Source organism: Pelodiscus sinensis, chromosome 7, assembly GCF_052426305.1.
Source record: "Pelodiscus sinensis isolate ZL-2025 chromosome 7, ASM5242630v1, whole genome shotgun sequence".
In the NCBI taxonomy this organism is placed as follows: Eukaryota; Metazoa; Chordata; order Testudines; family Trionychidae; genus Pelodiscus; species Pelodiscus sinensis.
This window is the reverse complement of record NC_143058.1, coordinates 78044311-78070710: the sequence shown is the minus strand read 5'-3', so window position 1 is coordinate 78070710 and position 26400 is coordinate 78044311. Positions and strand designations below refer to the sequence as shown.

Sequence of the window (26400 nt, the reverse complement as noted above, 5' to 3'; positions counted from 1 at the left end):
CAGATGTGGGATGCTGTGACGTCGCGTTGGGGTACCCCCGCCTTCTGCACCCCCGAAATGGCACGAACAGACTCCACCAGCCAGTAGACTAGAGGGAGTTTATTGCTTCTCCAGGATACAGCACAGCACAGATGTTATCTGGTTACAGGGCTGGCCTAGGATGCCTCAGCCCCCCTTGATATGGGGAGGGTCTTGGCTTCTGAACCCCCAGCCTGTTGCTTAGGCTGCTTCCTCCATGCTCCCAGACAGAAACTAACCACCTCTCCTCCAGCCCTGCCCCCCAGCCAGGGGCAGCATCCACCTTCCTTTGTTTCTCTCCCTGGGGGGTAGCTGGTCATACAGATTGAGACCCTCTTTGCATAATGACTCATCCCCTGTCCTGCTGGGCCGTGGTACCAACAGCAGCCAATGGGGGTTACCACAGAGCCAGCATAGAACCAGCCAGATATGCCCACTACGTCACAGATGCTGAGGAAGGCAACCATGACCACACCTGGAGGCTCAGAAGAGCCTGTGCGGCTGTGGGTAGGCGTTGATGCTGCACACCTATCCACTGAACAGCTGCTCACTCCATGCTGGTCTCTCAGCAGCACGTTCCAGACTCCATATTGCTGACCCCAAAGTACTGAATGGCTACAACATGCATGACGGCTACCTTGCCCTTTTGACACACACATTTCTGTTATCTCCCTACTCTGTTTTGTCATTTGAACATTTTACTGTGTCACTTGTCCATTCGCTACTAAATGCAGCTGCAGAGACTCTACAGAAAAGGACTGTGATGGCGCTGACATCCCGTCCCCTCTGTCACTCTGCCAGAAGTTTCTCTTTTCCTGAACTATGCTGTCTTCAGTGTAAAAACGGCTGTGCTGACAGATGCAGGGCCTGGAACTGCTCATTGGTAACAATAGGAATAAAACCTGTTACCAATGAGCAGTACCCTACTACACAAAAGCTATGGACACTAGTAGAAAAAGAATCAATGAGACCCAGAGTCATGAGTTGGCTCGATGAACAGAGAAAAGACCTTTGTTGACGTGTGCGCCCTGAGCACTGGCTGCGAGGTATAAAAAGGCAGTTGCCCTGCTGGGGTACTATGGCTTGTTGCCTGAATCCAGCTACAATGGGAAAGGTAAGACGCTTGTTTCTACTGGATTTTTTAATACGTCAGTCTGATGCCAAGGACCTGATTGTTAGAGCACTGCAAATCAGCAGATATCTGCAGTACAGCTGCGAGTATCTGCATCCACGCATGTAGATGCAGATATCCATAGCTCATTTTTGGAGGTATGGATGTAGATATGGATGCAAATTTTGTATCCGTGCATGGCTCTACTGAATATTTTCCTATTTGCATGGCTGGGGACTGGCTGGCTAAGCAGCAGTTTGACAGAAAAGGATGTGGGGATTACAGTGGATGAGAAGCTGGATATGAGTCAACAGTGTGCCCTTGCAGCCAAGAAGGCGAATGGCATATTAGATTGCATTAGAAGGAGCATTGCCAGCTGATCTAGAGAAGTGATTATTCTCCTTTATTCAGCATTGGTCTTGCCACATCTGGAGTATTGCGTCCAATTCTGGACCCCTGGTACAGAAGATGTGGAGAAAGGCCAGCAGAGGGCAACCAAAATGATTAGGTGGTTGGAGCACTTGACTTACGAGGAGAAGCTGAGGGATTCGACCTTGTTTAGTCTACAGAAGAGAAGAGTGAGGGGGGATCTGATAGCAGACTTCAGCTTCTGGAAGGGGGATTCCAAAGAGGATGGAGAGAGGCTGTTCTCGGTGGTGACAGAGGACAGAACAAGGGACAATGGTCTCAAGTTGCAGAGGGGGAGGTCTAAGTTGGATATTAGGAAAAACTTTTTCCCTAGGAGGGTGGTGAAGCACTGGGATGGGTTACCTAGGGGGGTGGTAGAATCTCCATCCCTAGAGGATTTTAAGTCCTAACTTGAGAAATCCATAGCTGGGACGATTTAGTTGGGGTTGGTCCTGCTTTGGATAGGGGGTTGGACTCAATGACCTCCTGAGGTCTTTTCCAGCACTAGGGGTTCACAATACCTCAGAGTTAGTCTGATCTCAAGGGATCCATATAAGTAGGAGAGGAAAATCAAGACTGTAGACCTAGGGGACTTACTACCTCTATTTGTACTTGTACATTAAACACTCAGGGTGTGTGTAGACTACACCTCTCTGTTGACAGAGAGATGTAGATTAGGCACGTCGAAATTGCTAATGAAGCAGGGATTTAAATATCCCGTGCTTCATTAGCATCAACATGGCCACCTTTTTTTCAAAATGGAGCTTTTTCGGAAAAAAGGCAGTCTACATGTGGATCTTTTGAAAAATAAAGCCTTTTTCGAAAGATCCCTTATCCCTCATAAAATGAGGTTTACAGGATCTTTCGAAAAAGGCTTTATTTTTCAAAGGATCCACATCTAGACTGCCTTTAAAAAAATAAAAAAGAAGCTTTGTTTAAAAAAAAAAAGCCATGGCCATGTTTATGCTAATGAAGCGCAGGATATTTAAATCCCTGCTTCATTAGCAATTTTGACGTACCTAATCTACATCTCTCTGTTGACAGAGAGGTGTAGTCTAGACACACCCTCAGAGCCCAGTTCTGCTCTCGCTTACACTTGTTTAAATGCAGATCAGTTCTACTGAATTCAAAGGAGTAGGTGATTGTATCGCCACTGCACTAAGATGTAATGCCCAGACACTGCAAGGTTGGTGTGCTGGACAGAGATAAATTGCAAAGCCAGGATTCAGTCCAACAATACAGTATGGGTATGTCTACGGCTGTTAGTTCGAATTAACTTTAATAGCCCCTTTAATAGGGGCTACATATACAAACCGCTAGTTGGAATTTAAATCGAACTAGCAGAGCGCTTAATCCAAACTAGGTAAACCTCATTCTACGAGGAGCAACAACTAGTTCAAATTAAGTAGTTTGAATTAAGGGCTGTGTAGCCGCTTAATTCGAACTAGTTGGAGGCTAGCTCTTCCCAGGTTGCCCTGGTGACAACTCTGGGCCAAACCAGGGAAACTCTTCTGCCTCCCTCCTGGCCCCGGAGCCCTTAAACAGCCACGGTCTGGCTACAGTGCTTGTGCCAGTTGCAAGCGTGCCAGCACCCAGCCAGCAGACCCTGCAGCTGGCACGGCACGAGCCAGCCACCCGCTGCCACCCAGCCCTCCGCCTCTTCCCAGGACCAGGCTGGTGGCTCACAGGAGCCTGCCCAGGGCTGTAAGAGGCGGGCGCCCACCTGGTCTAGTGCGGAGATCGTGGACCTCATTGAGGTTTGGGGGGAAGCCTTCAACGTCCGCAATCTCCGCACTAGGCACAGGAAAGTGGCCATCTAGGGCAGGATAGCTGCCAGCCTGGCCACCAAAGGCCACATGCAAACTCAGGAGCAGGTCTGCATGAAAAGCAAGTTGGTCCAGTGAGACCTCCGACCCTGAGCCCTGAGCTTAGAACATAAGAACGGCTGTACCGGGTCAGACCAAAGGTCCATCTAGCCCAGTAGCCTGTCTGCCGACAGCAGCCAACACCAGGTACCCAGGAGGGGATGGACTGAAGACAATGACCAAGCTATTTGTCTCATGCCATCCATCTCCAGCCTTGCACAAATAGAGGCCAGGGACACCGTTCCTACCCCCTGGCTAATAGCACTCCATGGACCCAACCTCCATGAATTTATCTAACTTCTCTTTAAACTCTGTTAGGGTATGTCTACACTACCACCCTAGTTCGAACTAGGGTGGTTAATGTAGTCAACCGAAGTTGCAAATGAAGCCCGGGATTTGAATTTCCCGGGCTTCATTTGCATCTTGCCGGGCGCCGCCATTTTTAAATCCCCGCTAGTTCGGACTCCGTGCCCGCGGCTAGACGCGGCACGGAGTAGGTAGTTCGGATTAGGCTTCCTATTCCAAACTACTGGTACACCTCGTTCCACGAGGAGTAATGGTAGTTCAGAATAGGAAGCCTAATCCGAACTACCTACTCCGTGCTGCATGTAGCCGCGGGCACGGAGTCCGAACTAGCGGGGATTTTAAAATGGCGGCGCCCGGCAAGATGCAAATGAAGCCCGGAATATTCAAATCCCGGGCTTCATTTGCAACTTCGGTTGACTACATTAACCACCCTAGTTCGAACTAGGGTGGTAGTGTAGACATACCCTCATAGTTCTAGCCTTCACAGCCTCCTGTGGCAAGGAGTTGACTATGCGCTGTGTGAAGAAGACCTTTCTTTTATTAGTTTTAAGCCTGCTACCCATTAATTTCATTTGATGTCCTCTAGTCCTTCTATTATGGGAACTAATGAAGAACTTTTCTTTATGCACCCTCTCCACACCACTCATGATTTTATAGACCTCTATCATATCCCCCTCAGTCTCCTCTTTTCTAAGCTGAAAAGTCCTAGTCGCTTTAGCCTCTCTTCATATGGGACCTATTCCAAACCCCTAATCATTGTAGTTGCCCTTTTCTGAACCCTTTCCAAGGCCAAAATATCTTTTTTGAGGTGAGGAGACCACATCTGTACACAGTACTGAAGATATGGCGTACCGTAGTTTTATACTTCCCCTCCTCCTCCTTCCCCTGGCTTCCCCCTTCCAGCTCTCTTCTCCCAGATTTCCACCTCCCCTCTCCCACCCTCTCTCTTCCCCTCTTCCACCCACTCTCTTCCCCTCTCCCACCTCCTTTTCCCAGTCTCCCCAGAGGTTAATCCCCTCCCCCCCGTTTTGTTAAATAAAGAGAGTTTCTATTTTTGAACACACGTGTCCTTTTTTTTTTACATCAGGAAAGTGGGGAGGGGTAAGTGGAAGGAGGTGAGGAAGGAATGGGGCATGAGCTCCTGATGGGGAGGACTGGGGTGGCTCTGCGGGCTCCTCGGGATGGAAGCTCTCTTGCAGGGCCTCCTAGATCCTGACAGCCCCCCGACTGACCTCCCCGGATGGCAGCCTGCAGCAAGTGCAGCCGGGCTGATGGCTGAGTGCTGTGGTGTACCGGGTGTGGGCATTCAGGGCACTCCTGGACATGACTGCTTTGCTGTCCCTCATTGAGTTAGGCAAGCAAGTGGGGAACCCTGAGAACTGTCTGTCCGGGGTGGGGGTCGGTTCCCTTTAAGAACAGCCCTCTGCTAACCTGAGGCAGCAGCCCCACACTCTAACTCCTAACCTGGTGCCCTGCCGGCACCGGTTCTGGCCAGCCTTAACTTCGGTTCAGGGTCCACTCAATGTGGACATGCTAGTTCGAATTAGCAAAACACTAATTCGAATTAGTTTTTAAGGTCTAGATGCACTAATTCGAATTAGCATATTAACATACCCTATGTTACTGAAGCCACTGCCATTTGTTCCTTGTTCCAGATCATCCTTTACGAGGACAGAAACTTCCAGGGCCGCTCTGTTGAGTGCAGCAGCGACCGTCCGGATTTTCAAAGTCAACTCAGCCGCTGTAACTCGGCTCGAGTGGAAAGTGGCTGCTTCATGCTCTATGAACGTCCCAACTTCCAGGGACAGCAGTGCTTTCTGAAAAGGGGCGACTATCCTGACATGCAGTCGGAGGGTTTCAGCACCTCCATGAAGTCCTGCCGGCTCATCCCACCTGTGAGTTTGCTTTTGCTTCTTTTCTTAAAATGGCAACAGTGCCCTCGCCACTGTCATAGGGCACTTGCTTGATCATTTTCAGCAGATGCCTAATAATGAAAACTAGAACGGCTTTCTTCCTCCTAGAGGTGGTTCCTCCTAGATGGTTGGGGGAACACTGGTGGGACCTGTTTGCAGCTTTTCTGGGGTTAGCTTATTTGAATTAAGAAGGGAAAATATTTTGAATCTTCTGCTGGGGAAATACACTGGGCCAATTCCTTTTACACACATGAAGCAGAGTGCCGTGGGCTGGAAGATGAGGGTGGAGCAGGCTTGCAGGCTGCTCTGGGTCCCATCACCAGGTTAGCATGGGGAGGGCAATTCCCTGCTGCTGCCCATTCTAGGCCTGCCTGGACCCCACAGAATCAATCCATGGGATGGTTGAGGCAGCTACTATGGAGCCCCCAAAGAAATGGGGTCAGGGATGGCTGCCCCGAACCATACGATAGACAGGATGGCTCTGGTCACCAAGCAGAGTCAGCATTAGACTTACTGGGGCCCAAAGGAGAAAGCCAAAGCCCCACCTGTGGGATGGGGTCCTGGTAATTGCCGTGCTTCCTACCCTATAACACCAGCCCTGGCTTTTGTATGCAGAAAAAACATTCCTCACCAGGGCATGGTGGAGGTTTTACAGCACATCCCTTCCTGGAATGGGCTGAGGGGAATCATCTTGAGATAACAGCCTAGGAGTACAAGTCAATATGGCTGTCAGCTATCAGAGCTGTGGAGGCTCGCAGCCTGAATCCGCAGGCTTCCCTGTTTCGGGGATGTGTGGCCCAATGGCAAGAAGCAATATGTTCCTTTTCCATAGGGCTGTTTGGCCTGTGAAACAGGGTAGTGGGTTGCCACCTGGAGGGGATGGTGGCCAGATAAGAGGACCTGCACCCTCCCAGCTCCACCAGGTCCCATCTCATGGACCTGATACTGGCAACTATGCTTGCTACTGAGCGAGTGGGGAGTCCACTCAAAACACACAGACACAACGCCTGACTTCCCTGAGCAACTTCCTACCTTCTCCCTGGGTAGTGCTCCTGGAATCGGATAGCCATAGGCTCTTCAGTCTGCAGGGCTCTCAGCAGCTCCATCACTCCTTGGGCATCTGGCTTGGTCTCAGCTTCTCCGGCTTTTGTTCTCTGGAGACTGCAAGAGGAGTCCTCCCTCCTTCCCACGCAGCCCAAAATGAGCTGGGCTGCTCTTTTTTACAACTGGTCTCCAGCTATAGTGTGCCCAGAAGTGCTGAGGGGCATGTCCTCCCTCAGCCAAAGAGTAGATTTAGACCTTGAGGAACCAGTGTGAGGCAAGTGCGGGCCTCAAAGAAAAACATTGGAAAAACCCAGGTCCACGGGAGCACTGTGCTGGCTGAGGATTGGCCAGTGTTGCACACTGCAGCCTCTCCCCTTTTGAACCGGGTCGGGCTCCCTCCTCCTCACCCCAGACCTGCTCCCTACAGCCAGGGGGAGACATGGCTGGCACAGGTCTGCGTTGCATGGGTGGATGCAGTATTTGAGTCTTCCCCTCCTCCGGGGAGCAGAGGCAGCTTTAAGCACCCTTTGCACCAAGGGAGCAGTGCACAGAGCTGACTCGGGGCCTAGGATCACAGGCAGCCAGCCTGCTGCGGTCACTCTATTACCCTCTCTCATTTCTGTCACAGCACAGGGGCACCTACAGGATAAAGATCTACGAGAAGGAGGATCACAGAGGCAACATGGCAGAGCTAACCGAGGACTCTCCGCAAGTCATGGACCAGCTACGCTCCCACGAGATGCTCTCTTGCTCCGTGCTGGAGGGGCACTGGATCCTTTACGAAATGCCCAATTACAGAGGCCGCCAATACCTGCTGAGGCCAGGGGAGTACAGGAGATTCAGCGAGTGGGGCTCCACGAGTGGCAAAGTCGGCTCTCTGAGACGTGCCACGGATATGTACTGAATCAAGACGCCTTTTGTCTGCAAGGGTCTCAATGAATAAAATGCTTTAACAGCCGTTGTGCTCTCAGCGTGCTCCTGTAAGTGTACTGAGGGCAACACCGAGGCTTGTCCTTGTGTTCTTGGGCTACAACGATATCGTCTTCTGATCGGAAACCTGCCCCTCCTCTTTCCCTGCCCTTCCCCAGCATTGCAGAGCTACTTCCAGCACAAAGTACCCAACGCCAGCTACAGGACTCAGGCCTAGGCAGCCACACAAGGGAGCACGGGGTACTAGGCTCCCTCCCGGTCCCCTCCATGGCTGTGCAGGCCTTACCCAGAATGCAGTGCAGGGTACGCACTGGGAGCTGAACCACAGAGTGGGACACGCAGGGCTTGGCCCACAGAGAGGTGGGTGTGAGGACTGTAACCAGGGAGCTGCAGCCTAGATCATAATCCTCCAGCCCACCCATAGCTGCACATTTGGAGCTAGGTCTAGAGGGGCCCTGAGCTGAGCTCCAGCCCTCACCCCTTCACCAGCGGGGCCTGGGAGCATCACCAGGGTGCAGCAGCTAGAGCTCCCTCAGAGCAGGCAGGGCTGGGCACCCTGCTGATGGCAGGAATCAGCCACAACCTCCTCCCAACCGAGAGGCTGTGCCAGCCACAGCTCTCCCCTCCAGCCAGGGACGAGCCTTGGGCCAGAGTTCCCTGAGCACCGATCCAGGGCAGGGTTGGACTAACTGGCCATAGGCTCTGCAGGCCTGGGTTGAGTCCCCAGCTCTGGAATCATCTGACTACACTGGCCCTTCCAGTGTGTAAGGAAAGCTGAGGGTTCAGTCCTGGGGGTGTAAAGCGAAGCTTGAAATATGACCCGTGCAGAACCAAATGCAGATACGTCTGCCCAAGTTTGCAGCCAGCTATTAAAGGGCAGCAGTCACCAACACTGGTCCAGCAGAGGACTGAGGGAGGCTAAAGAAAAGGTACTCCGGCTCAGTTTGCCCGTCAAAATTGATGCCCTTGAGCCTGCGGTGTAAGTCCGGGAGGTACCCATCTCCATTTCTTCATCTCAGGGTGCTTGGGTCCAATGACCCCCTGTGGTCCCTGAGCCTATAGGGCCCATGCTTCCAGTTTAGGGAGCAAATATCCCTTCCATTGGTTGCCCATGCTGTGACCCGTCTCACACTTTTCATGACTCAGGGTTCTCTGTGTCTTCATTTGCTCCCTCTAGGCCAGCTACCAGGTTGGCATTTTCCACAACCCTGTGCTATTTTCCAGTGGTTGGTAGGCGATGCTGAGCCCACAAAAAAGTACTAGTAGCCCTTTTAGGACCTAGCATCTATTCTTTAAAAACTACATGTCAGAAAAAAATAAGTATTTGAGAGAGAGATGTCAGTGGTCATTATATACATAGGTTTAACAGTGATAAAATGAGATACAGTATGCTCAAACACAGGATAAGAAGTCAGTTTAATCTGGAAAATTAGTAGAAGTTATCGGTGTGCTGATAAAAGAAAAAAATCTCACTCTGATCTTTGTTCTGGACTCAGGTGAGGTGTCCAGGGAGCTGTGTTAATACTAGCCCAAGCCCTTTAAATGGAGCATTGCCCAGCATGCTTTGGGAGGCTTTCATGGCTGGTTGGGAGATAGGGGAGTCAGCATGGCATACTTCAGGCGCCGCTGGGGACTGGCTGCCCCATCCATCCAAGGCCCCATCCCTTACAGGAGTGTGGAGCCGCACACACACACACACACACACACACCCACCCACCCACCCACCCCCCTACACCTTGCCCAGGCCCAGCAAATCTTTCAGCCCCCCCTCCCCCATTTGAACAACTATCAAGCCACCAATACAAGGAAAATCAAGCACAGAACTATGTGGCAAATGCTACATGCCAAACTGTATGTCAAAGTGAGCATAGACTCCCAGACTAAGGTCAGAAAGAACAATCATGATCCTCTAGTCCAGGGGTTGGCAACCTCTTCAAACCAAAGAGCCAGACTACATCAACATTCAGAACAAGTGGTCAACAAAGAGCCATATAAGAATGCCCATTTGCATGACTGAAAATATACAATTGAATGTTATTGATAATTAACATAATGATTAGTAACAGCGTACATGAAACAGTATTCTCAGGCTTTATTTAATGGGACTTCTGCTGCTGCTGGGGTTGCAGTTTGTGGATGTGGGGTGCAGGAGTCAGGGTTGGGGTTTATGAGAGGATGAGGAGTGTGGAAGGTGCAGGAGGAAGGGCAGGGCGCTGGAGGCAGGAAGTAGAGTATGTGGGGGAGGAGGGCTAGGGCTGGATTTCCTACCTGGCTGGGGCTGAGCTACTGCACCTGGGCAGCAGGTGGCTGGAGAGGCTGGGCCAGGATCACAACAGCTGGATTGTGGCCTCCCCTCTCACCTGTGCTACAGCAGGAGGGGGGCTGCCACTGCCAGCCCTTCCTGTGGCCAGATGGGAGCCAGACTGTGGGGCCGGTCCCAGGATTGGGGCCGAGGACAGGATGCTATGGCCAGATCGGGGCTGGGCACTTTTACTCTCTCATGTTAGTTTGCCAAACTTCATTTTAAATAAAATAAAATATTAAGTCCAACACAAAAGGGTTCAACATTATCTTTATATATGGCAGGGCTGGGGGGAAGCAAAAGAGGGCTGATCTCAATCTGCGAGCTATATTTGGCTCGCAAGCCATAGATTGCTGATCCCTGACCTAGTCTGACCTCCTTTACATTGCAGGACACAGAACTTCACCCACCCACTCCTCTAATAGACACATTACATCTGTCTGAGTTACTGAAGTCCTCAAACCATGATTTAAAGACTTCATGTTACAGAGAGTCCATCATTTATGCTAGTTTAAACCTTCAAGTGACCCATATCCCATGCTGGAGCGGAAGGCAAAAAACCCTAAAGTCTCTGACAATCTGATCCTGGGAAAATTCCTTCCCAACCCCAAATATGCCAACCAGGTGTGTGGGTCAGCAGGGATCCAAGCCGCAATGCACTGCCCAACCCAACCTCTATCTCCGCAGCCGCCCTGGGGGTCAGCTGTCCCTGGGCCGCTTCCCAGTTCCCCCTGGGGGCCTACCTGGCTCAGGTGCTGCTCCTAGGGATCAGTTGGGGATGGAGGTGCTGGCAGTGTGTCCAGGGGTTCTGGCTACAGCTCAGACGGGCCCAGGTGGGCTGGTCCAGTCATCAGGGCCCGGCGAGGGTCCCAGGGGTCTTGGCGAGTCCTTGGGCCATGGCAGCAGTCTCAGTGGCCCAGGCCAGTCCTCTGGGACAGGCAAGGGTCCTGGTGGCCCAATCCAGTCCTCCTGTCGGGCGTAGAGCAGCTGGACCCTTCGCTGCGGGAGCTGAGGCCGAGCATCTGCCTGTTCAGCCACTAGGCTCCAACTCCGCTCTCAGCTCTTCTGCTCCTAGTCCTGCCTTCCTGCTTAGGTGTCTTAAAGGGCCCTACCTCTTCCGGGACAGAGGGAAGCCATGTTGCTGTCCCAGACGCATAACAGACAGGTGTTGGTGGAGACTGTTACTGGGGGAGGTCTAAGAAGTTTGGAAACCACCGATCAATGACGCTTACCTGTACAAAGGACGGCCGGGCCACGCAGGGGAGAGGCATTAACATCCAGTCCGGGCCGCTCTCCCCAGGCAAGCTTGGGTGAACAGCCCTGGCTAAGGGAGCCCTTTCCCTCTGCAGACTTGGCCCTGCCTCATGGTAGCTTTGCCCAGGTGACCCGCTACCTCCCACGCCCCGTGCTTGGGACAGGATTGGGCCTAGGCAGTGAGAGTCAGAGCCAGATGCACCTCAGCCACCAGAAGAGCGGAAGCCCAGATCATGTCCTGCCCAGTGCGGGCCTGGCCTGCCAGGATGCTGCAGTGCCTGGGGCCAGGGCCATGCCAGGCTCCAACCCATGGGGAGGTGACAGCCCCACCTCATCCCACCAGCTCCCTGGAGGCCACACAGAGTTACCAGGGCCTGGGTCCAGTTGCCACGGGCGGGGAGGGCAGCAGAGGCCATGTGGAGCTACCAGGGCTGGCTGCAATGGGCAGGGAGGGCAGCATCTGCAGTGTCCCCCTGCCCCCAGCAGGCAGAGAGAAGCGAACGTCCTACCACCCCTTCGTGCCACTTCAGCTGGGATGGGTGCCCCAGGCACAGGTGGGGGAAGCCTGGCCACGTGCCATTTCCCCCATCCCCGGGTCTAGCTTGGGGGGGGGGATTTGACAAATGCCACTGGCAGAGGAGGGCCAGCGGAAAATAGGGGCAGCTGGGCTGGGTGCCACGGGTCGGGTGCGGACTGGCAGCAGTGCGGTACCTGGCAGCAGCAAGAGCAGCCCAGGGAGGAGGAAGCAGGCAGGAGCGAAGTGAAACAGGTCGCTGCTGGGCCCCTCCATTCCAGGCTGGGGCTGCAGATCCCTGGGTGGGGGCACGGAGCCACCACGTTTCAGTGCCCGGTGCTGAGTCAGAGCAGTCACCGCCCACCATGTGGCTCCAACCCAGGCCACCCAGAAGAGCTGTCACCTGTCATGCGGCCCACACAGGCTGCCACTCCAGCCCTGAGATTGGGTCAAAGATAGGGACAACTGCCCTCCTGCTCCTGGGCCACGCATCCCCACCCCTGGGAGCAGCTGGAGCCACAGCTGTGTGGCTCTGATGAGGGGGTGGGTAGGACTCAAATTCTTGGTGCAGGCGCAAACCTTACAGGGAATCCTGGTCCCCGATTTAGTCCCATGAAGCTGTGTGAGTTCGATTTCCACCTCAAAATGTGGAGATTTCTGCTTCCAAATCTTTGTTCCCATTCACCACTCTGGGTATGTCTACACTACCCCGCTAGTTCGAACTAGGAGGGTAATGTAGGCATACCGCACTTGCAAATGAAGCCCGGGATTTGAATTTCCCGGGCTTCATTTGCATAAGCGGGGAGCTGCCATTTTTAAATCCCCGCTGGTCTGAACCCCGTGCAGCGCGGCTACATGGGGCTCGAACTAGGTAGTTTGAACTAGGTTTCTATTCCGAACTACCGGTACACCTCGTGGAATCCTAGTCTGAACTACCTAGTTCGAGCCCCATGTAGCTGCGCTACACGGGGTTCGAACCAGCGGGGATTTAAAAATGGCGGCTCCCCGCTTATGCAAATGAAGCCCGGGAAATTCAAATCCCAGGCTTCATTTGCAAGTGCGGTATGCCTACATTACCCCGCTAGTTCGAACTAGGAGGGTAGTGCAGACATACCCTCTGCCACTAATCTCCTTACTCTTATTAAAAATTGAGGCAAAGATACTTTTCTGGTGTTGAACCATGTTTAAATTATCTTTAATCTTCACCTTCTCTTCAGTGCTTAGCAGTCCCCCTTCTGTTTCCAACTCTGCTTGGCTTTTGGCAGTTCTCATTCTAATCCCATACTTTGCCATCTCCAAGAGGTTGCTTTTCTTGTTGATCCAGTTCATCGTCCATCCCTTGCATACTTTCTGCTTTCTCTTACTCACCTGTTTGTGATGAGTGCTCAACAAGCTTGGGCTGCAAACGCGTCCTTACCATTTCGCCCCCTTGCTTGGGATACAGCTTTCTGATCATTTTTCCTACTTTGATGTAAAGTAATTCCAAGCCTCCTCCACATTTACATCCTTCAGTTCCCCATTCCAGTCCATTTCTCTAACTAAGTCCCTTAATTTTTACAGTTTGCCCTTTTGAAATCAAGGACCCTTGTTGCAGAGCTATTTTTGTTTAGTTTGTTTTATTAATTTAAACTGAATTAGCTCATGATAATCCAAACCTTTATCTCCTACATGCAGTTCTTCTATGAGGCCCTCACCAAAATCAAATCTAAAATCCTGGGGAAGTAACGTCAGCCAGTGGGGACTGCTGCAGAGGGATGCAAGCAGGGCATCAGCCATGTGACCAGCACCCCCGATTTGACTCATTCCTGTGCCATCCCATAGCCCAGGACAGGACCATCCTTAGGAGAATGCAGGACCCAGGAGAGCCCTCCTCTACCCCAGGCCCTGCCTCTTCCCTGCTTCTCCACCCCTGCTCTGCCCCCAACTTTGTTCTGTTCCCTCCCCACCTCTGCCTGCCCCTGCTTCCCCTGTGACATGGAGCATGAGACTAGCATGGGCCTGGCTTTGCCAGCACTGGTCAGGTCACCCTGCGCTCACCAGGCTCAGCTCGCTCTGCTCTGCCTGCTCCCAGACATGTTGCACCACTTAATGCCATCAATGAGCATGGGGAGAGGTTCCACCCCTTCCGTCAATGGCATGTCTAGGAGCCAGGGGGAGTGGAGTTGGCTGAGGCCGGGTTATGCTGCTTCCTGCCTCTGCTGATGAACGCAGGGCACAATCCCTGCTGCTGGTGCCAGGTCCCTTAGATTGCCATCTGCCTCCACAGGACCCCCCAAAGTGCAGAGCCTGGAGTGGTTGTCCCAAACCATTTGTGGCTGTGTGCCCCAGTGTTTAGGGGCACACGACCCTTTGTACCCCCCTTCACTTGTCTCTGTTATCACTTCCAGGAAAATCTGCATTCTGCTATTATTAGTAGCACTTGTCATCCAATCGATATCTGTGAAATTAGTCCCCCATCATCACACAATTCTTAGTAGTATTTAATTAAAAACATTGAAGAGGTCCCTATCTATATTCAGATTGGATTCCGGGGATCTGTAGCATTACCTAAACACTATCCCATGGGAATCTCCAGTCATGCGTGATTGTGGCCTATATAAACATGATTAAAATTCAGACACATATGCGCAATACACACACACACACACACACACACACACACACACACACACACACACACAGTACGTCTAGACTACATGCCTCTGGCGACAGAGGCATGTAGATTAGGCTACCCGACAGAGTAAAATGAAGCAGCGATTTAAATAATCGCGGCTTCGTTTAAATTTACATGGCTGCCGCGTTGAGCCGACAAACAGCTGATCAGCTGTTTGTCGGCTCAACGCGGCAGCCATGTAAATTTAAACGAAGCGGCGATTATTTAAATCGCCCCTTCATTTTACTCTGTCGGGTAGCCTAATCTACATGCCTCTGTCGCCAGAGGCATGTAGTCTAGACGTACCCACAGAGAAATTAGTTAACACCAAAAATCAGATAGCTAGTCTAACAGCCAGAAATACAGTAGCCATCCTGGCCATAGGAGATGGCTTTGAAAACTATCCCTATAGCAGTTTTCACTTGTGGCCAGCAAAAATCACAAGTTAAAGCAGAGCGGCTGTGAAGCATTCAATAACAGACTATGAAGATAAGAATGATTTGGGAGTAAGACAGGAGCCAAAATATGAATGTACAAGGTCACAGCTTGGTACTACAGCAAGAACTGCCATGTTTAAATCAATATGGGTGGCACCACAAAATACGAGAAAAGATGTGCTTTTATGGCTGCTTGAATCTACTGTGGGTGATCACTCCAAAGATGCAGAAGCCAAAGACAGATTGACAAAAATATGATGGTGGCACCAATGCAAAGGGGATTTGAAGGAACACCTTGATGCTTGTCTACTCTGTGCCAGACAATCCTGCTAAAAAAAAAAAAGGTCTTCTGAGATAGGCACCAAGAAGTCCAAGGAAATGAATTCTAATAGACTATATTGAAGAGTTATGCTTATCACCAAGAAGTAACAAATATGTGCTAGTTAACGTAAATGCTCTCTCACACTTGGATGGGGAGGCCTTCCACATTAAATATGTTACTGCCCTAACACAAGCAATTCATGAGCAAAGTGTTGTGCAGCTGTGTGTGGGGGGTGGCGCTAAGGTTACTAACTCAGAGAATGGGTGTGGATTTGTGCTGCTCTGCACCTGCTCAAGGCTTGGTGGGGGGCAACATCACCCATGCTCTCCTAAAACACCAGAAGGCAGGGGCTCCCCCAGTTCCAGCGCCATTGCAAGGACATGGCTCACCACTAACTCATCAGCAGAACACCAATCTGGACTATGTTACTGACCAGCTCCATGGTAGACTGTCACACTGTGGCAAACAACGGGAATGAGCACCTTGCCTTCTCGTCACCACACAGTTCTGTCAGCAAAAGGCTGCCATTGTCAACAAAAGAGCAGAGTTGTACACACCACAAAGCTATTTTTGGTGACAAAACTCTGCTGTTTTGTCCACAAAATGAACCCACCCTGACAAATGGCATAGAGCTTTCTGCAGCAAAATTAAAGCAACTAAGGGTGTGTCTAGACTACATGGCTTTGTTGATGGAGCCATGTAGATGAGTTTACTCGGCAAAGGGAAATGAAGCGGTGATTTAAATAATCGCCGCTTCATTTACATCAAAATGGCCGCCATGCTGTGCCAATCAGCTGTTTGTTGGCACAGCGCAGCAGTCTAGCTGGGGATCTGCCGACCCCAGAACCTGAGGCATAAAGGATCTGCCGACGAAGGGTTGTGGGGTCAGCAGATCCCTGTCTAGACTGCCATGCTGTGCCGACACACAGCTGATCGGCACAGTTCGGCGGCCATGTTGCTGTAAATGAAGCGGCGATTATTTAAATCGCTGCTTCATTTCCCTTTGCTGAGTAAACTCATCTACATGGCTCCATCGACAAAGCCATGTAGTCTAGACACACCCTAAGAGTCAGTCTAGACCGAGGGTGGACAAAAGCCTCTAGCGGGCCAGATCCAGGCTTTGCTCCAGCCCACGAGCAGTTCCCAATCCCCTCACTTCTCTCCCCCACAAGACCTGGCACCCCCAGCTTGCTCCGATACCCTCCCTTGTTCCTACAGCCTGCACCTGGCAAGACACCCTACTCCCAGCTTGCTTCTGCACCCCGGCTCCCTCCCAGATCCTGCACTGCATCCCTATCCTACTTGCTGGCAGCCCTGTCTCATACACTGTCCTCCTCATTTTTGACCCTACCCCAGAGCCTAAGGGGGTCCATAAAATCCGCTAACTCTGGAACCCCAGAAAAGTAAATCTGGTGTATGGGAAGCCCTGAACCCCAGCCCCCCCTTCCCTTTCCCTCACCCCATGAGGCTGGGGCACAAGAGGAGTGAGGCATCTCAGTTGGGGCCACATCAGTGAGCACAGGGCCGGGCGGAGGCATGGGTGAGCCAGGCAGCTGCCCAGGGCACCAACTGATGGGGGGCGCCTGATGGCAGTTGTAAGGGGCACACAGCGTCCCTTACAGCTGCCATCAGGTGCCACGCGCCCGGCTCCCACAGCACCGGCCCACTCGCATCCCTGCGGCGCCGGCCAACAATGCCCTTCCCCCCACACGGGCACCAGCAGCGACGACCGGGCCGGACTGGGCTGCACTTGTGCCGTGCCAGCAGCCATAGGGGGCCACGCATGCGCCGTGCGCCCCAGAGGCAGACCCGGGCTGCGCACCAGTGGCTGTAGCCAGGCCATGCATATGCCGTGCGCCCTGGGGGCAGGCCTGTGCACCCTAGGAGGGCAGGCCCGCTCCCCACAGGTGGGCCCGCACATGTGCCGTGCACCCAGGGGTGGCACTGAGCGCCCGTGCCCGGGGTGCCAGAATACCTCGTGCCAGCCCTGAGTGAGCGTTGGGGGTTTTGGGAGTTTTTTTGCTTCTCACTTGTGTGGTCCCCAACTGATTTTTCTGAGAGTCAGTGACCCCCGATCCAAACCCACCATAAATAAAGAAAACATGGAAACCTTTTGTGTTGGACATAATATTTTACTTTATTTAAATTGAAGTTTGATAAACTCACATGAGAAAGTTAAAACACTTAATCTGTTTCATAATTTAAACTAAAACGTTCTCACTAGCTGCAGCTGGTTCAGAAAATAAGGTCACCATACTCAGCCTGCCCTTGCCCCCCTCCCCCTTCCTTCTCCTGGCATGCAGATCTGGGAAGAAGTTAAATCTCAGTACGCCACTTCTGAAAGGTTTCCGACCCCTGCACTAAAAGGTAAGTTCTGCATCTTAATGTATTTATTAATGTAGCTGCTGTAAGTTGGACTATTATTGACTTTAAAAAAGTATCACCAGCGTTCGGAAGCATACACAGAGGTGAGTAAGTCGATCGACACTCCATCTCTGAAAGGTTGCCAACTCCTGCCCTATCGCATTGCCTGGGAGCCAGAGACGCGAGAGCTCTTTCTACCGCTTCTATTTAAAGGGCCCACACTTGCTGGGCAGCTGCGTTGCCTGGCAGCCACCCGGCAGGTGCAAGCCCTTTAAACAGAAGCAATTGAAAGGGCTCGCAGCTCTCAGTCCCACTGGCCCGTTGCCTGGGAGCTGCCCGGGAGGTGAGAGCCTTTCAACTGCTTCTATTCAAAGGGCTTGTGCTTGCTGGGTGGCTGCCAGGCAGCAGGATCAGGAGCTCCCAGCCATGTTATGTGACTTCTAAGCCTCCACTCCAGATAACTCTAGGAGGAAGCAAGCCCCCAGCAGCCTCCCATCTGCTCCAGATCCCTTCCATTGGCCAGAAGTCAAGGGTCAGGGACCCCAGGCCAAGCAAAGCTCCCAGCAGGGTAGTTCTCAACCCCGCCTTTTCTGCCCAAGGCCTGCCCCTTCCAGGTCAACCCACAGCCACTTCCGAAATTTGTGAAGTGGCCCCTTTCCTAAATTATTGCCCATCCCTGGTCTACACATTATTATTCATTATGTTGTCATAACTGGCCTCCCCCAGTATCCCACAATGCCCACCATGACTGCTCTGCTCACTGGTTTCCACTCTGCTGCTCTGCACCCCACTGCTTTCAAAGCTCTGGAAAGCTTTGATATTCCTCAGCCTGGGGAGCTCACAGAGCTGCTGAGGATGCTGCTCCCAGCAGCTGAGGGGGCTTTGGGAAAACTCGGCGGGAATCACAGAACCATTAATGTGGAACTAACAGGAAGGCAGAGTAGGCTGAGGGGGAGGGGAGACTGCTGTGCTCAGGCTTGGTTGCTATGCCCACACTACATTTTCATAATTAAAACTTTTGTTACTCATGGGTGTGAAAAAATACATGCCCCTGATAAACAGAAAGTGCCAGTGTGAACCATGGATGCTCACCTGCTGGCGAAGCTACCACCTCTCATTCTATTAGTCCTTTGGGCTCCTAATGGAGCATCGGGCCTCCACAGTCATTCTCCATCTCTTGCGATCCCTAGCGATAGTCTTGATTTGATCCCACGTTTAGCCAGCTGCTTTTACTTCATCCAGGCAGCTTCGTCGCCATGTTTGGGACGTCCCCTTTTCCTCTTTCCCTTTGGATTCCATTCTAACGCTTGTCTCATGATACATTCCTGACAGTCCTTATGCAGGATGTGGCCTGCCCAGCACTATTTTCTTTTCTTACTCTGGACTTCCATTGGTTTCTGGTTTGTTTTGGTTCACAAGGTTTTGTTCGGCATTCTATCGTACCACTTTAGCTGAAGAATGTATCTAAGGTTACGTCTAGACTACATGCCTCTGTCGCCAGAGGCATGTAGATTAGGCTACCAGACATAGTAAAATGAAGCGGCGATTTAAATAATCGCCGCTTCATTTAAATGTACATGGCTGCCGCGCTGAGCCAACAAACAGCTGATCAGCTGTTTGTCGACAGTAGTATAAGGGCCCTACCATCAATCAAACGTTAGCCCCACCCCCTGACCCCGGAAGTCCCGTCTCCCCTGACCCCGGAAGTCCCGTCTCCCCTGACCCCGGAAGTCCCGTCTCCCCTGACCCCGGAAGTCCCGCCCCTGGTGGGTAGTACTTCCGGGTCAAGAGAGACAGGTGACCGGAAGTAAAAGGATGTCATGTGACCCTCCTCCCCCCGTTAGGCCCAGCCCCTGTCGCCGGAAGTCCCGCCCTTGGGGTAATACATCCGGGTTCAAGAGGGCCAGGTGACCGGAAGTAAGGGGTGTCGTGTGACCCCTCTAAGAACTCGCCCCGCCTCCCTCTACCAATCAGGAGGGGTTTTTTCCCTGTAGGACCGCCCCGCGAACCCCTTTGACCAATCGGGGGGCAGTTCCGGGATCGGATGACCCGCCCAGAAGTGGGTCATGTGACCTCTCTAAGAACTCGCCCCGCCTCCCTCTACCAATCAGGAATGTTTTGTTTTTAAATAAAAGGAAAAATTACCCCCCACCACCTCCAGTTAGGATTTATTAGACATGAAACTCAATGGTTTATCCACACCTCACTGAATAGCCAGAGGGCTCTAGTCAATGGTTAGGTTTAGGTGTGACCATTTACCCTTGTTGAGGTTAATGTTTAGTAATTAAATTTGATGGGGTGGATGGATGGGCTCTGATGAATATCTAATTAAATAACACCTCAGGAGTTGGTAGAAACGCTATTGGACAGTTTAAATATAACCCCTGGGGTTGGTAGAGCGCTACTGGACAGTTTAAAGGACACAGGAGTTGGTAGAAACGCTATTGGACAGTTTAAATATGACCCAGGAGTTGGTTGAATGCTATGGGCTACTTTTTCTAGCCATTAAAAGTTAAAAAAAATTAAGGGTCTAACCCAAAACTGAAATGTTTCAAACTTTTACCCAAACTTTAGAACAAGCATTTGCTCTAAAGACAATCAAACATTTAAAAGCAGGACGGGGGCTTCTACATCACTCTGCCCAGCAACGCCAGCTCTGGGGTTTTTCCCCAAAACACCAGCTCGGCCTTTACAATACAGCTAATAAAGTCGTTGGATCTCCCGGGGGCCTGGGAAGTGGGGTTAGTGGAAATACAATATCCACACAGCTGGAACAACATTACTGAGGACACCCCTTTCCAAATCACCTTTGGAGATAAACCATGGAGTTATATCCTGCGGCAAGGTTATTACTCAACTATACCCGAATTATTGGAACATATGAACAGCCTTGTGGCACGTCATTCTGGACCTCCTGATGTTATCATGAATTATGATCCCGTGAGTAGAAAACCACAATTTTTTTAAATACATCTCATTTTGCAGAATAAAAACCAAAACTGCTTTTAAAACCCCTTGTTAGTTTAAGCAAACCAAGTACTTTAAAACCCCTACACCTATGCTTTGCACAGCCCCCTTCCCCTCCCTCCCTCCACACACATACACTAAACAGCAGCTTTATAAAACACACCAAACCAAGTTTGCAGCCATATACTTTCCAAAATTCACATGCATTTAACACATCACATTTTGCACAGAAAAGGCAACCCACCAAACACTCTATACCAGCAGTTTGCCAACATATATTTTAAAAACACACCTGTGTCTGTCACAAACTCCATCACACACACACACACACACACATCTTCAAAAACTCCCCACAACAGTTTAAAAACCATTTGCAACAATAATTTTTTAAAAGCAGCGGTATGCAACAAACTGGTTTTTTTTTAAACCACTTATCTCTAGCATAAGCCCCTGAATCACCCACATCTTAACCCCTACAGCCAGCTTTTTTAAAAAATAAAAACCCCCAGGTAAAAACACACCACATTTTTGTAACCATCCCAGACACTTTCAGCCTAATCCCACCACCTCCTCCCCCAACTCAGAATTGAACATTTATTTTGAAAACACATTTGGCACAGAAAGAGCAACCCACCAAACACTCTATACCACCAGTTTGCCAACATATAGTTTAAAAACACACCTGTGTCTTGCACAGACCCCCTCTCTCTCACACACACAAACCCAGTAGCACCACATGTATTTAAAAGGCACATGAGTGTTTGGGCTTTTGGTTAGTTAGGATTACCCCCAAATGCCTCAAACCCATTTTAAAAACACATCACATTTTGCACTGTAAACAACCTCTTAGTTTGAAACAAGCCAACAGTTTGCAACCAAATACTTTTTAAAAACACACCTATGTCTTGCACAGACCTCATCTCTCTCTCACACAAACCACACACACACAAACCCCACATACATTTAAAAGTCAATTGCAAAAAAGTTACCTTTCACTATGGGATAAAGTGTTGCAGGCACATGCTTGTTCTGTTCCCCCCCATGTGTGCTTGGGCCTTAAGGTTAAAGAATAAGCACAAATGTTAGTTAGTATTACCCAGGGTTTTTTTTTAACGGTATTAAGCACAACTACAGTTAAAAATGGGTTTTACCTTGGCCTGGTGGTGAACTGCAGCTTAAAATTACTGGTGCCATGTTAAACAGATCACACTGCAATAAAGATAGCCACCATTATTTTACTAAAAGAGCATGGCCAAAGAGTGGCATTATAGAATATATATTTTCAAAGTTAAAAACAGGGAACATACCTTCTCCTGTTGCAGTCCAGCAGCCATTCAAGAAAGTTTCTGTTGAAAAGGACAGTCTCCAAAATACCTAGGTTTTTTATACCCTCCTAACCCATTGTTTCAAACAACTTCAACTTAGTAGCTAGCAGGTTAATTTGATCACTGCAACTCTAAAATAATAGTTCCTTAAAGACATAGGCACCCCTCCCTAGCATGGCCTTTTGTAATCTGGGGTGGAAGAATTAAGCTGTCTCCACAACTGTGTTTCTTTTGGCTACATTTTTTTTTCTTTTAGTTAAAATGTATTTTTGTAGGGCTTTCTTACAGTATTAACAGTAAAAGCACCAATCCTTAATGTAGCTGTATCCATTTCCATGTGGGACCCTTTGCAGATATCAATAAATATCTAGGGGTTTGTTTTTTTAAACATGCTTCTTTCATGCTTAAGGCTTGGGGTTTAAATAAAATGCTTTTAAATGTTTGATTGTCTTTAGAGCAAATGCTTGTTCTAAAGTTTGGGTAAAAGTTTGAAACATTTCAGTTTTGGGTTAGACCCTTAATTTTTTTTAACTTTTAATGGCTAGAAAAAGTAGCCCATAGCATTCAACCAACTCCTGGGTCATATTTAAACTGTCCAATAGCGTTTCTACCAACTCCTGAGGTGATATTTAATTAGATATTCATCAGAGCCCATCCATCCACCCCATCAAATTTAATTACTAAACATTAACCTCAACAAGGGTAAATGGTCACACCTAAACCTAACCATTGACTAGAGCCCCCTGGCTATTCAGTGAGGTGTGGTTAAACCATTGAGTTTCATGTCTAATAAATCCTAACTGGAGGTGGTGGGGGGTAATTTTTCCTTTTATTTAAAAACAAAACATTTGGAGGGGTTTTTCCTTCCCCGAGTTTCTACCATACACTTTCAGGGTTTTTCAGTAAATGGGCCCCTTTATACAAAATGGATTCTCACAAACTTTATTTTTTTTAAATTATTTTATTTAAAAGATATACAGACCATGTGTTCCACCAAAACTTTTACTCATGTAAGGATCTCACAAAACTTCTGAGAGAAGATAGTCACAAAAGCCCCTTTTCAATAGATTTTTACAGCTACCAAGTTTTATATCTCATGTGTGTCCCCTCACCATTCTCTAACTTCATCCTTTTAGACATATTACAAATAGTCTTTTTCTTAAGCAGGGTTCTGTAACTTTTTGTACGCACCAGACATTCAATATAACGCTCTAAGCAGGCGTCTTTTGGCTTGGTCATGGTCTTTAAAACACTGTGAGGATCTTGACTGAATTGCACTGCATTTACCAAAGTCACCCCTTGTGCTAAGTGTTCTTGAGTTAAGCACAGACATTGCATAGCATAACCTACGGCAATAACAGTATTTAATAAGCTTTCCAAACACAGTTCAGCACACAGGCCCCGGAGCTTGCAGTTTATATCCTCTGGAGTCCAAGTCAAACAGTCATGGTGCCGCTGGGCTGGCGCATCTATGACACAACCCTCACAGTCCTCAAAAAGCTTTTCCCTAAGACAGTGACTAAGGACGGTATAAACACCAACGCGTACAATAGAGCGCATAACTTTTTTACGCTTATGATGTGGCACTGGCTCAACTAGGTCAATGCACAGCCACCTCCTCAATTCTTCATGGCCGTCATCCTTGGCGTTCTCTTCAATGCTTTGTATCGGTGTTGAGCAAAAGCAAGGTGGGCCCGGTTCGTCTTCCTCGTCCGATGCAATGCTGTCCCGGGTCTGACGGTCAGCTAGAAAGGCATCGTCAAGCTGTCAAAAGATTTCCAGAAAGAAATAATGTAAGACGCTCTGGTCATTTTTTTTTTTTTAAGTTTACAAAATCCCGGTTTCCTAATCCCATGATGCCCCAACTTCGATCTTTCATTTACCTGTTTGGCTTCTTTTCCATGCATCTTGTCCAACTCCTGGGAGCCATGGGCACCTTCCTCCTCCAGGCCATCTAGCTTGTCGGGCTGCATCGTGAGCGGTTGGGTTTCAGCGTCAGATATTGGTGTATCCATCAGCGGCTGGGCCAAAGGGCTCCCTTCAACTTCTCCTTCCTCCTCGGAACTGTCGCTGATGTAGCGCTTTCTTCTCGGCACCAAAACAAAGTTGGTGAAGGAGTCCATGTTTCCGCTCAGCGTTTGCATGCTCTCTGAAACACGCGCTCTTGGAACAAGATGGCCTCTTTTGTGTGGCGCTAGAACTTATGGGGAAGTGCTATGCTCTGATTGGCAGAGGGTGTCACGGGAAGCTCTTAGAGGGGTCACACGACCCGCTTCCGGTCTGGTCAACGGGTCCCGGAACTGCACCCCCCCGATTGGTCAAAGCGATTCGCAGGGCGGTCCTACAGGGAAAAAAACCCCTCCTGATTGGTAGAGGGAGGCGGGGTGAGTTCTTAGAGGGGTCACACGACACCCCTTACTTCCGGTCACCTGGCCCTCTTGACCCCGGATGTATTACCCCAAGGGCGGGACTTCCGGCGACAGGGGCTGGGCCTAACGGGGGGGGGGGGGGTGGGGTCACATGACATCCTTTTACTTCCGGTCACCTGTCTCTCTTGACCCGGAAGTACTACCCACCAGGGGCGGGACTTCCGGGGGTCAGGGGGAGACGGGACTTCCGGGGTCAGGGGGCGGGACTTCCGGGGTCAGGGGAGGGGCTAACGTTTGATTGATGGTAGGGCCCTTATACTACTGTCGACTCAGCATGGCAGCCATGTAAATTTAAATGAAGCGGCGATTATTTAAATCGCCGCTTCAGTTTCCTATGTCTGGTAGCCTAATCTACATGCCTCTGGTGACAGAGGCATGTAGTCTAGACATACCCTATGTCATTTATGGACAAAAGTCTGGTTTCTCTTAGTGTTGCTCTGGACAACGTACCACACCTCTGAGGCATACAGCAGCACTGATTTCACATTGGAAGTGAAAATCCGTAGTTTGGTTCTTGTTGAAATGGCTTTTGTACCCCAGACTGGTCGTAGTATACCAAAGGCTTGTTGCGTCTTTCGTATTCTCGCACTGATGTCCTCTTCAGTTCCCCCATTCTTGCTGATAACACTCCCTAACTATACAAACCTCTTGCACTGCTTTTCCTTCAATTTTATTTTCACCTTCCTGTCTGTTGTTAATGTGCATCAAGTTGGTCTTCTCTTGACTAATCTTGAGGGTCACTTGCTCTGCTGTTTCCTGTAGGGCATCTGTCTTCTCTTGCATATGCTCTAATTTGTCTGCAAGCAGGACTAAGTCGTCTGCAAATTCTTGATCTTCAGGTTTCCTAGTTTGAGTCCATTGGAGTCCCCTTCCTGAGTCAGCATATGCTGTTTTTGTAACCCAGTCTAGGACAATTAGGAAGATTAATGGAGGAAGAAGGTAGCCTTGGCATACACCTGTTGTGATCTAGTAGTATCTGGATGATGCAGCTTGTTTCTGGCCTCTTGTTTTTGCTTGGTTGACTTGTTGTTTGAGTACCTTCTGTTCTTCCATCATTCTCCATGTCTGATCTGTGATCCATTCCTTCCGGTTAATAGAACCTTCCTTGGGGGCGGTTTTATTTTTTTATCACAAGAGTTCTCTCAGTGACAGAAAGTGGCACACCCAGGCATTTGTAAGGTGCAGAGTGTAGACATAGCCTTGGCTGAAGAGAGAGAGCATACCAATACTACTTCAAAACACACAAAGGCTCTCACATATTTACTCCCCCACATACACAATGTCTCTCTCACATATATACTCCTCTCCCCCCCACGCACAATCTCTCACATACTTCCTCAATACACACTGTTTTCTGCCCTTCTCCCCAACACACACACAATCTCTCACATACTTCCTTAATACACACTGTTTTCTGCCCCTCTCCCCAACACACACACACACACATTCCCCTCCCCCCTTCAATGGAAAGACAGCTGGAAATATAGTAGGATGTCCGTGGAATGATGGAATTGAGACACCTGCCCCATGCGGCATTGCAAACCCTTCCCCAAACCCTGTGGCCAGTTGCAAAGTGGGATAGCAATTCACAGTGCACTGCTCTCTATGTTGATGCAAGAGCTGCTAGTGTGGATGTGCTCTGCTGACACAATGGACCATAATGTGGACATTCAATAATAGTTTAATTTAATGAATAAAAGCAGCATAACTTTTGTCAACAAAACTCTGTAGTGTAGACAACAACTAACAAACTCCTTCTCCTCATTCAGCCTGTTGGGAGACTGCCTGGCTGAGGGCTGCTATGTTATATGTGGTGCAAGCTCAACCTCTTCAGATGTGGGATGCTGAGGAAGGCAACCATGACCACACCTGGGGGCTCAGAAGAGCCTGTGCGGCTGTGGGTAGGCGTTGATGCTGCACACCTATCCACTGAACAGCTGCTCACTCCATGCTGGTCTCTCAGCAGCACGTTCCAGACTCCATATTGCTGACCCCAAAGTACTGAATGGCTACAACATGCATGACGGCTACCTTGCCCTTTTGACACTTTCTTTGACATACACATTTCTGTTATCTCCCTACTCTCTGTTTTGTCATTTGAACATTTTACTGTGTCACTTGTCCATTCGCTACTAACAATGCAGCTGCAGAGACTCTACAGAAAAGGACTGTGATGGCGCTGACATCCCGTCCCCTCTGTCACTCTGCCAGAAGTTTCTCTCTTTTCCTGAACTATGC

The 26400-nt window shown here is 49.9% G+C and overlaps 1 protein-coding gene, 1 long non-coding RNA gene and 1 pseudogene across 2 annotated transcripts in view; 1 reads left to right on the top strand and 2 right to left on the bottom strand.

Annotated features, from left to right (window-relative positions):
• The window catches only part of LOC149524102 (uncharacterized), a 47169-nt gene extending 25262 nt beyond the window's left edge, over nucleotides 1–21907 (bottom strand). The window contains exons 1-2 of the long non-coding RNA XR_016350115.1: nucleotides 21560–21907; nucleotides 21398–21463 (exon numbers count right to left, since the gene is read on the bottom strand). This is a non-coding gene — a long non-coding RNA (uncharacterized LOC149524102). The remainder of the gene's footprint in view (nucleotides 1–21397; nucleotides 21464–21559) is intronic.
• LOC142830261 (gamma-crystallin B-like) lies at nucleotides 1055–7623 on the top strand. Its single transcript, XM_075934370.2, has 3 exons — nucleotides 1055–1132; nucleotides 5364–5603; nucleotides 7294–7623. Exons 1-3 carry the CDS (start codon nucleotides 1097–1099, stop codon nucleotides 7567–7569), a joined length of 552 nt encoding a protein of 183 aa, XP_075790485.2. The 5' UTR covers nucleotides 1055–1096; the 3' UTR covers nucleotides 7570–7623.
• A 681-nt stretch (nucleotides 21908–22588) lies between the features above and the next one.
• LOC149524101 (uncharacterized) lies at nucleotides 22589–24775 on the bottom strand (annotated as a pseudogene).
• Nucleotides 24776–26400: the final 1625 nt, after the last annotated feature.

Excerpts from the sequence above, each read along its gene's own strand:
- LOC142830261 (XM_075934370.2), top strand. The coding sequence starts at position 1,097 with ATGGCTTGTTGCCTGAATCCAGCTACAATGGGAAAG. Across the intron at positions 1,133-5,363 it reads ATCCAGCTACAATGGGAAAG|ATCATCCTTTACGAGGACAG; the intron begins GTAAGACGCTTG and ends TCCTTGTTCCAG. Across the intron at positions 5,604-7,293 it reads CCTGCCGGCTCATCCCACCT|CACAGGGGCACCTACAGGAT; the intron begins GTGAGTTTGCTT and ends TTTCTGTCACAG.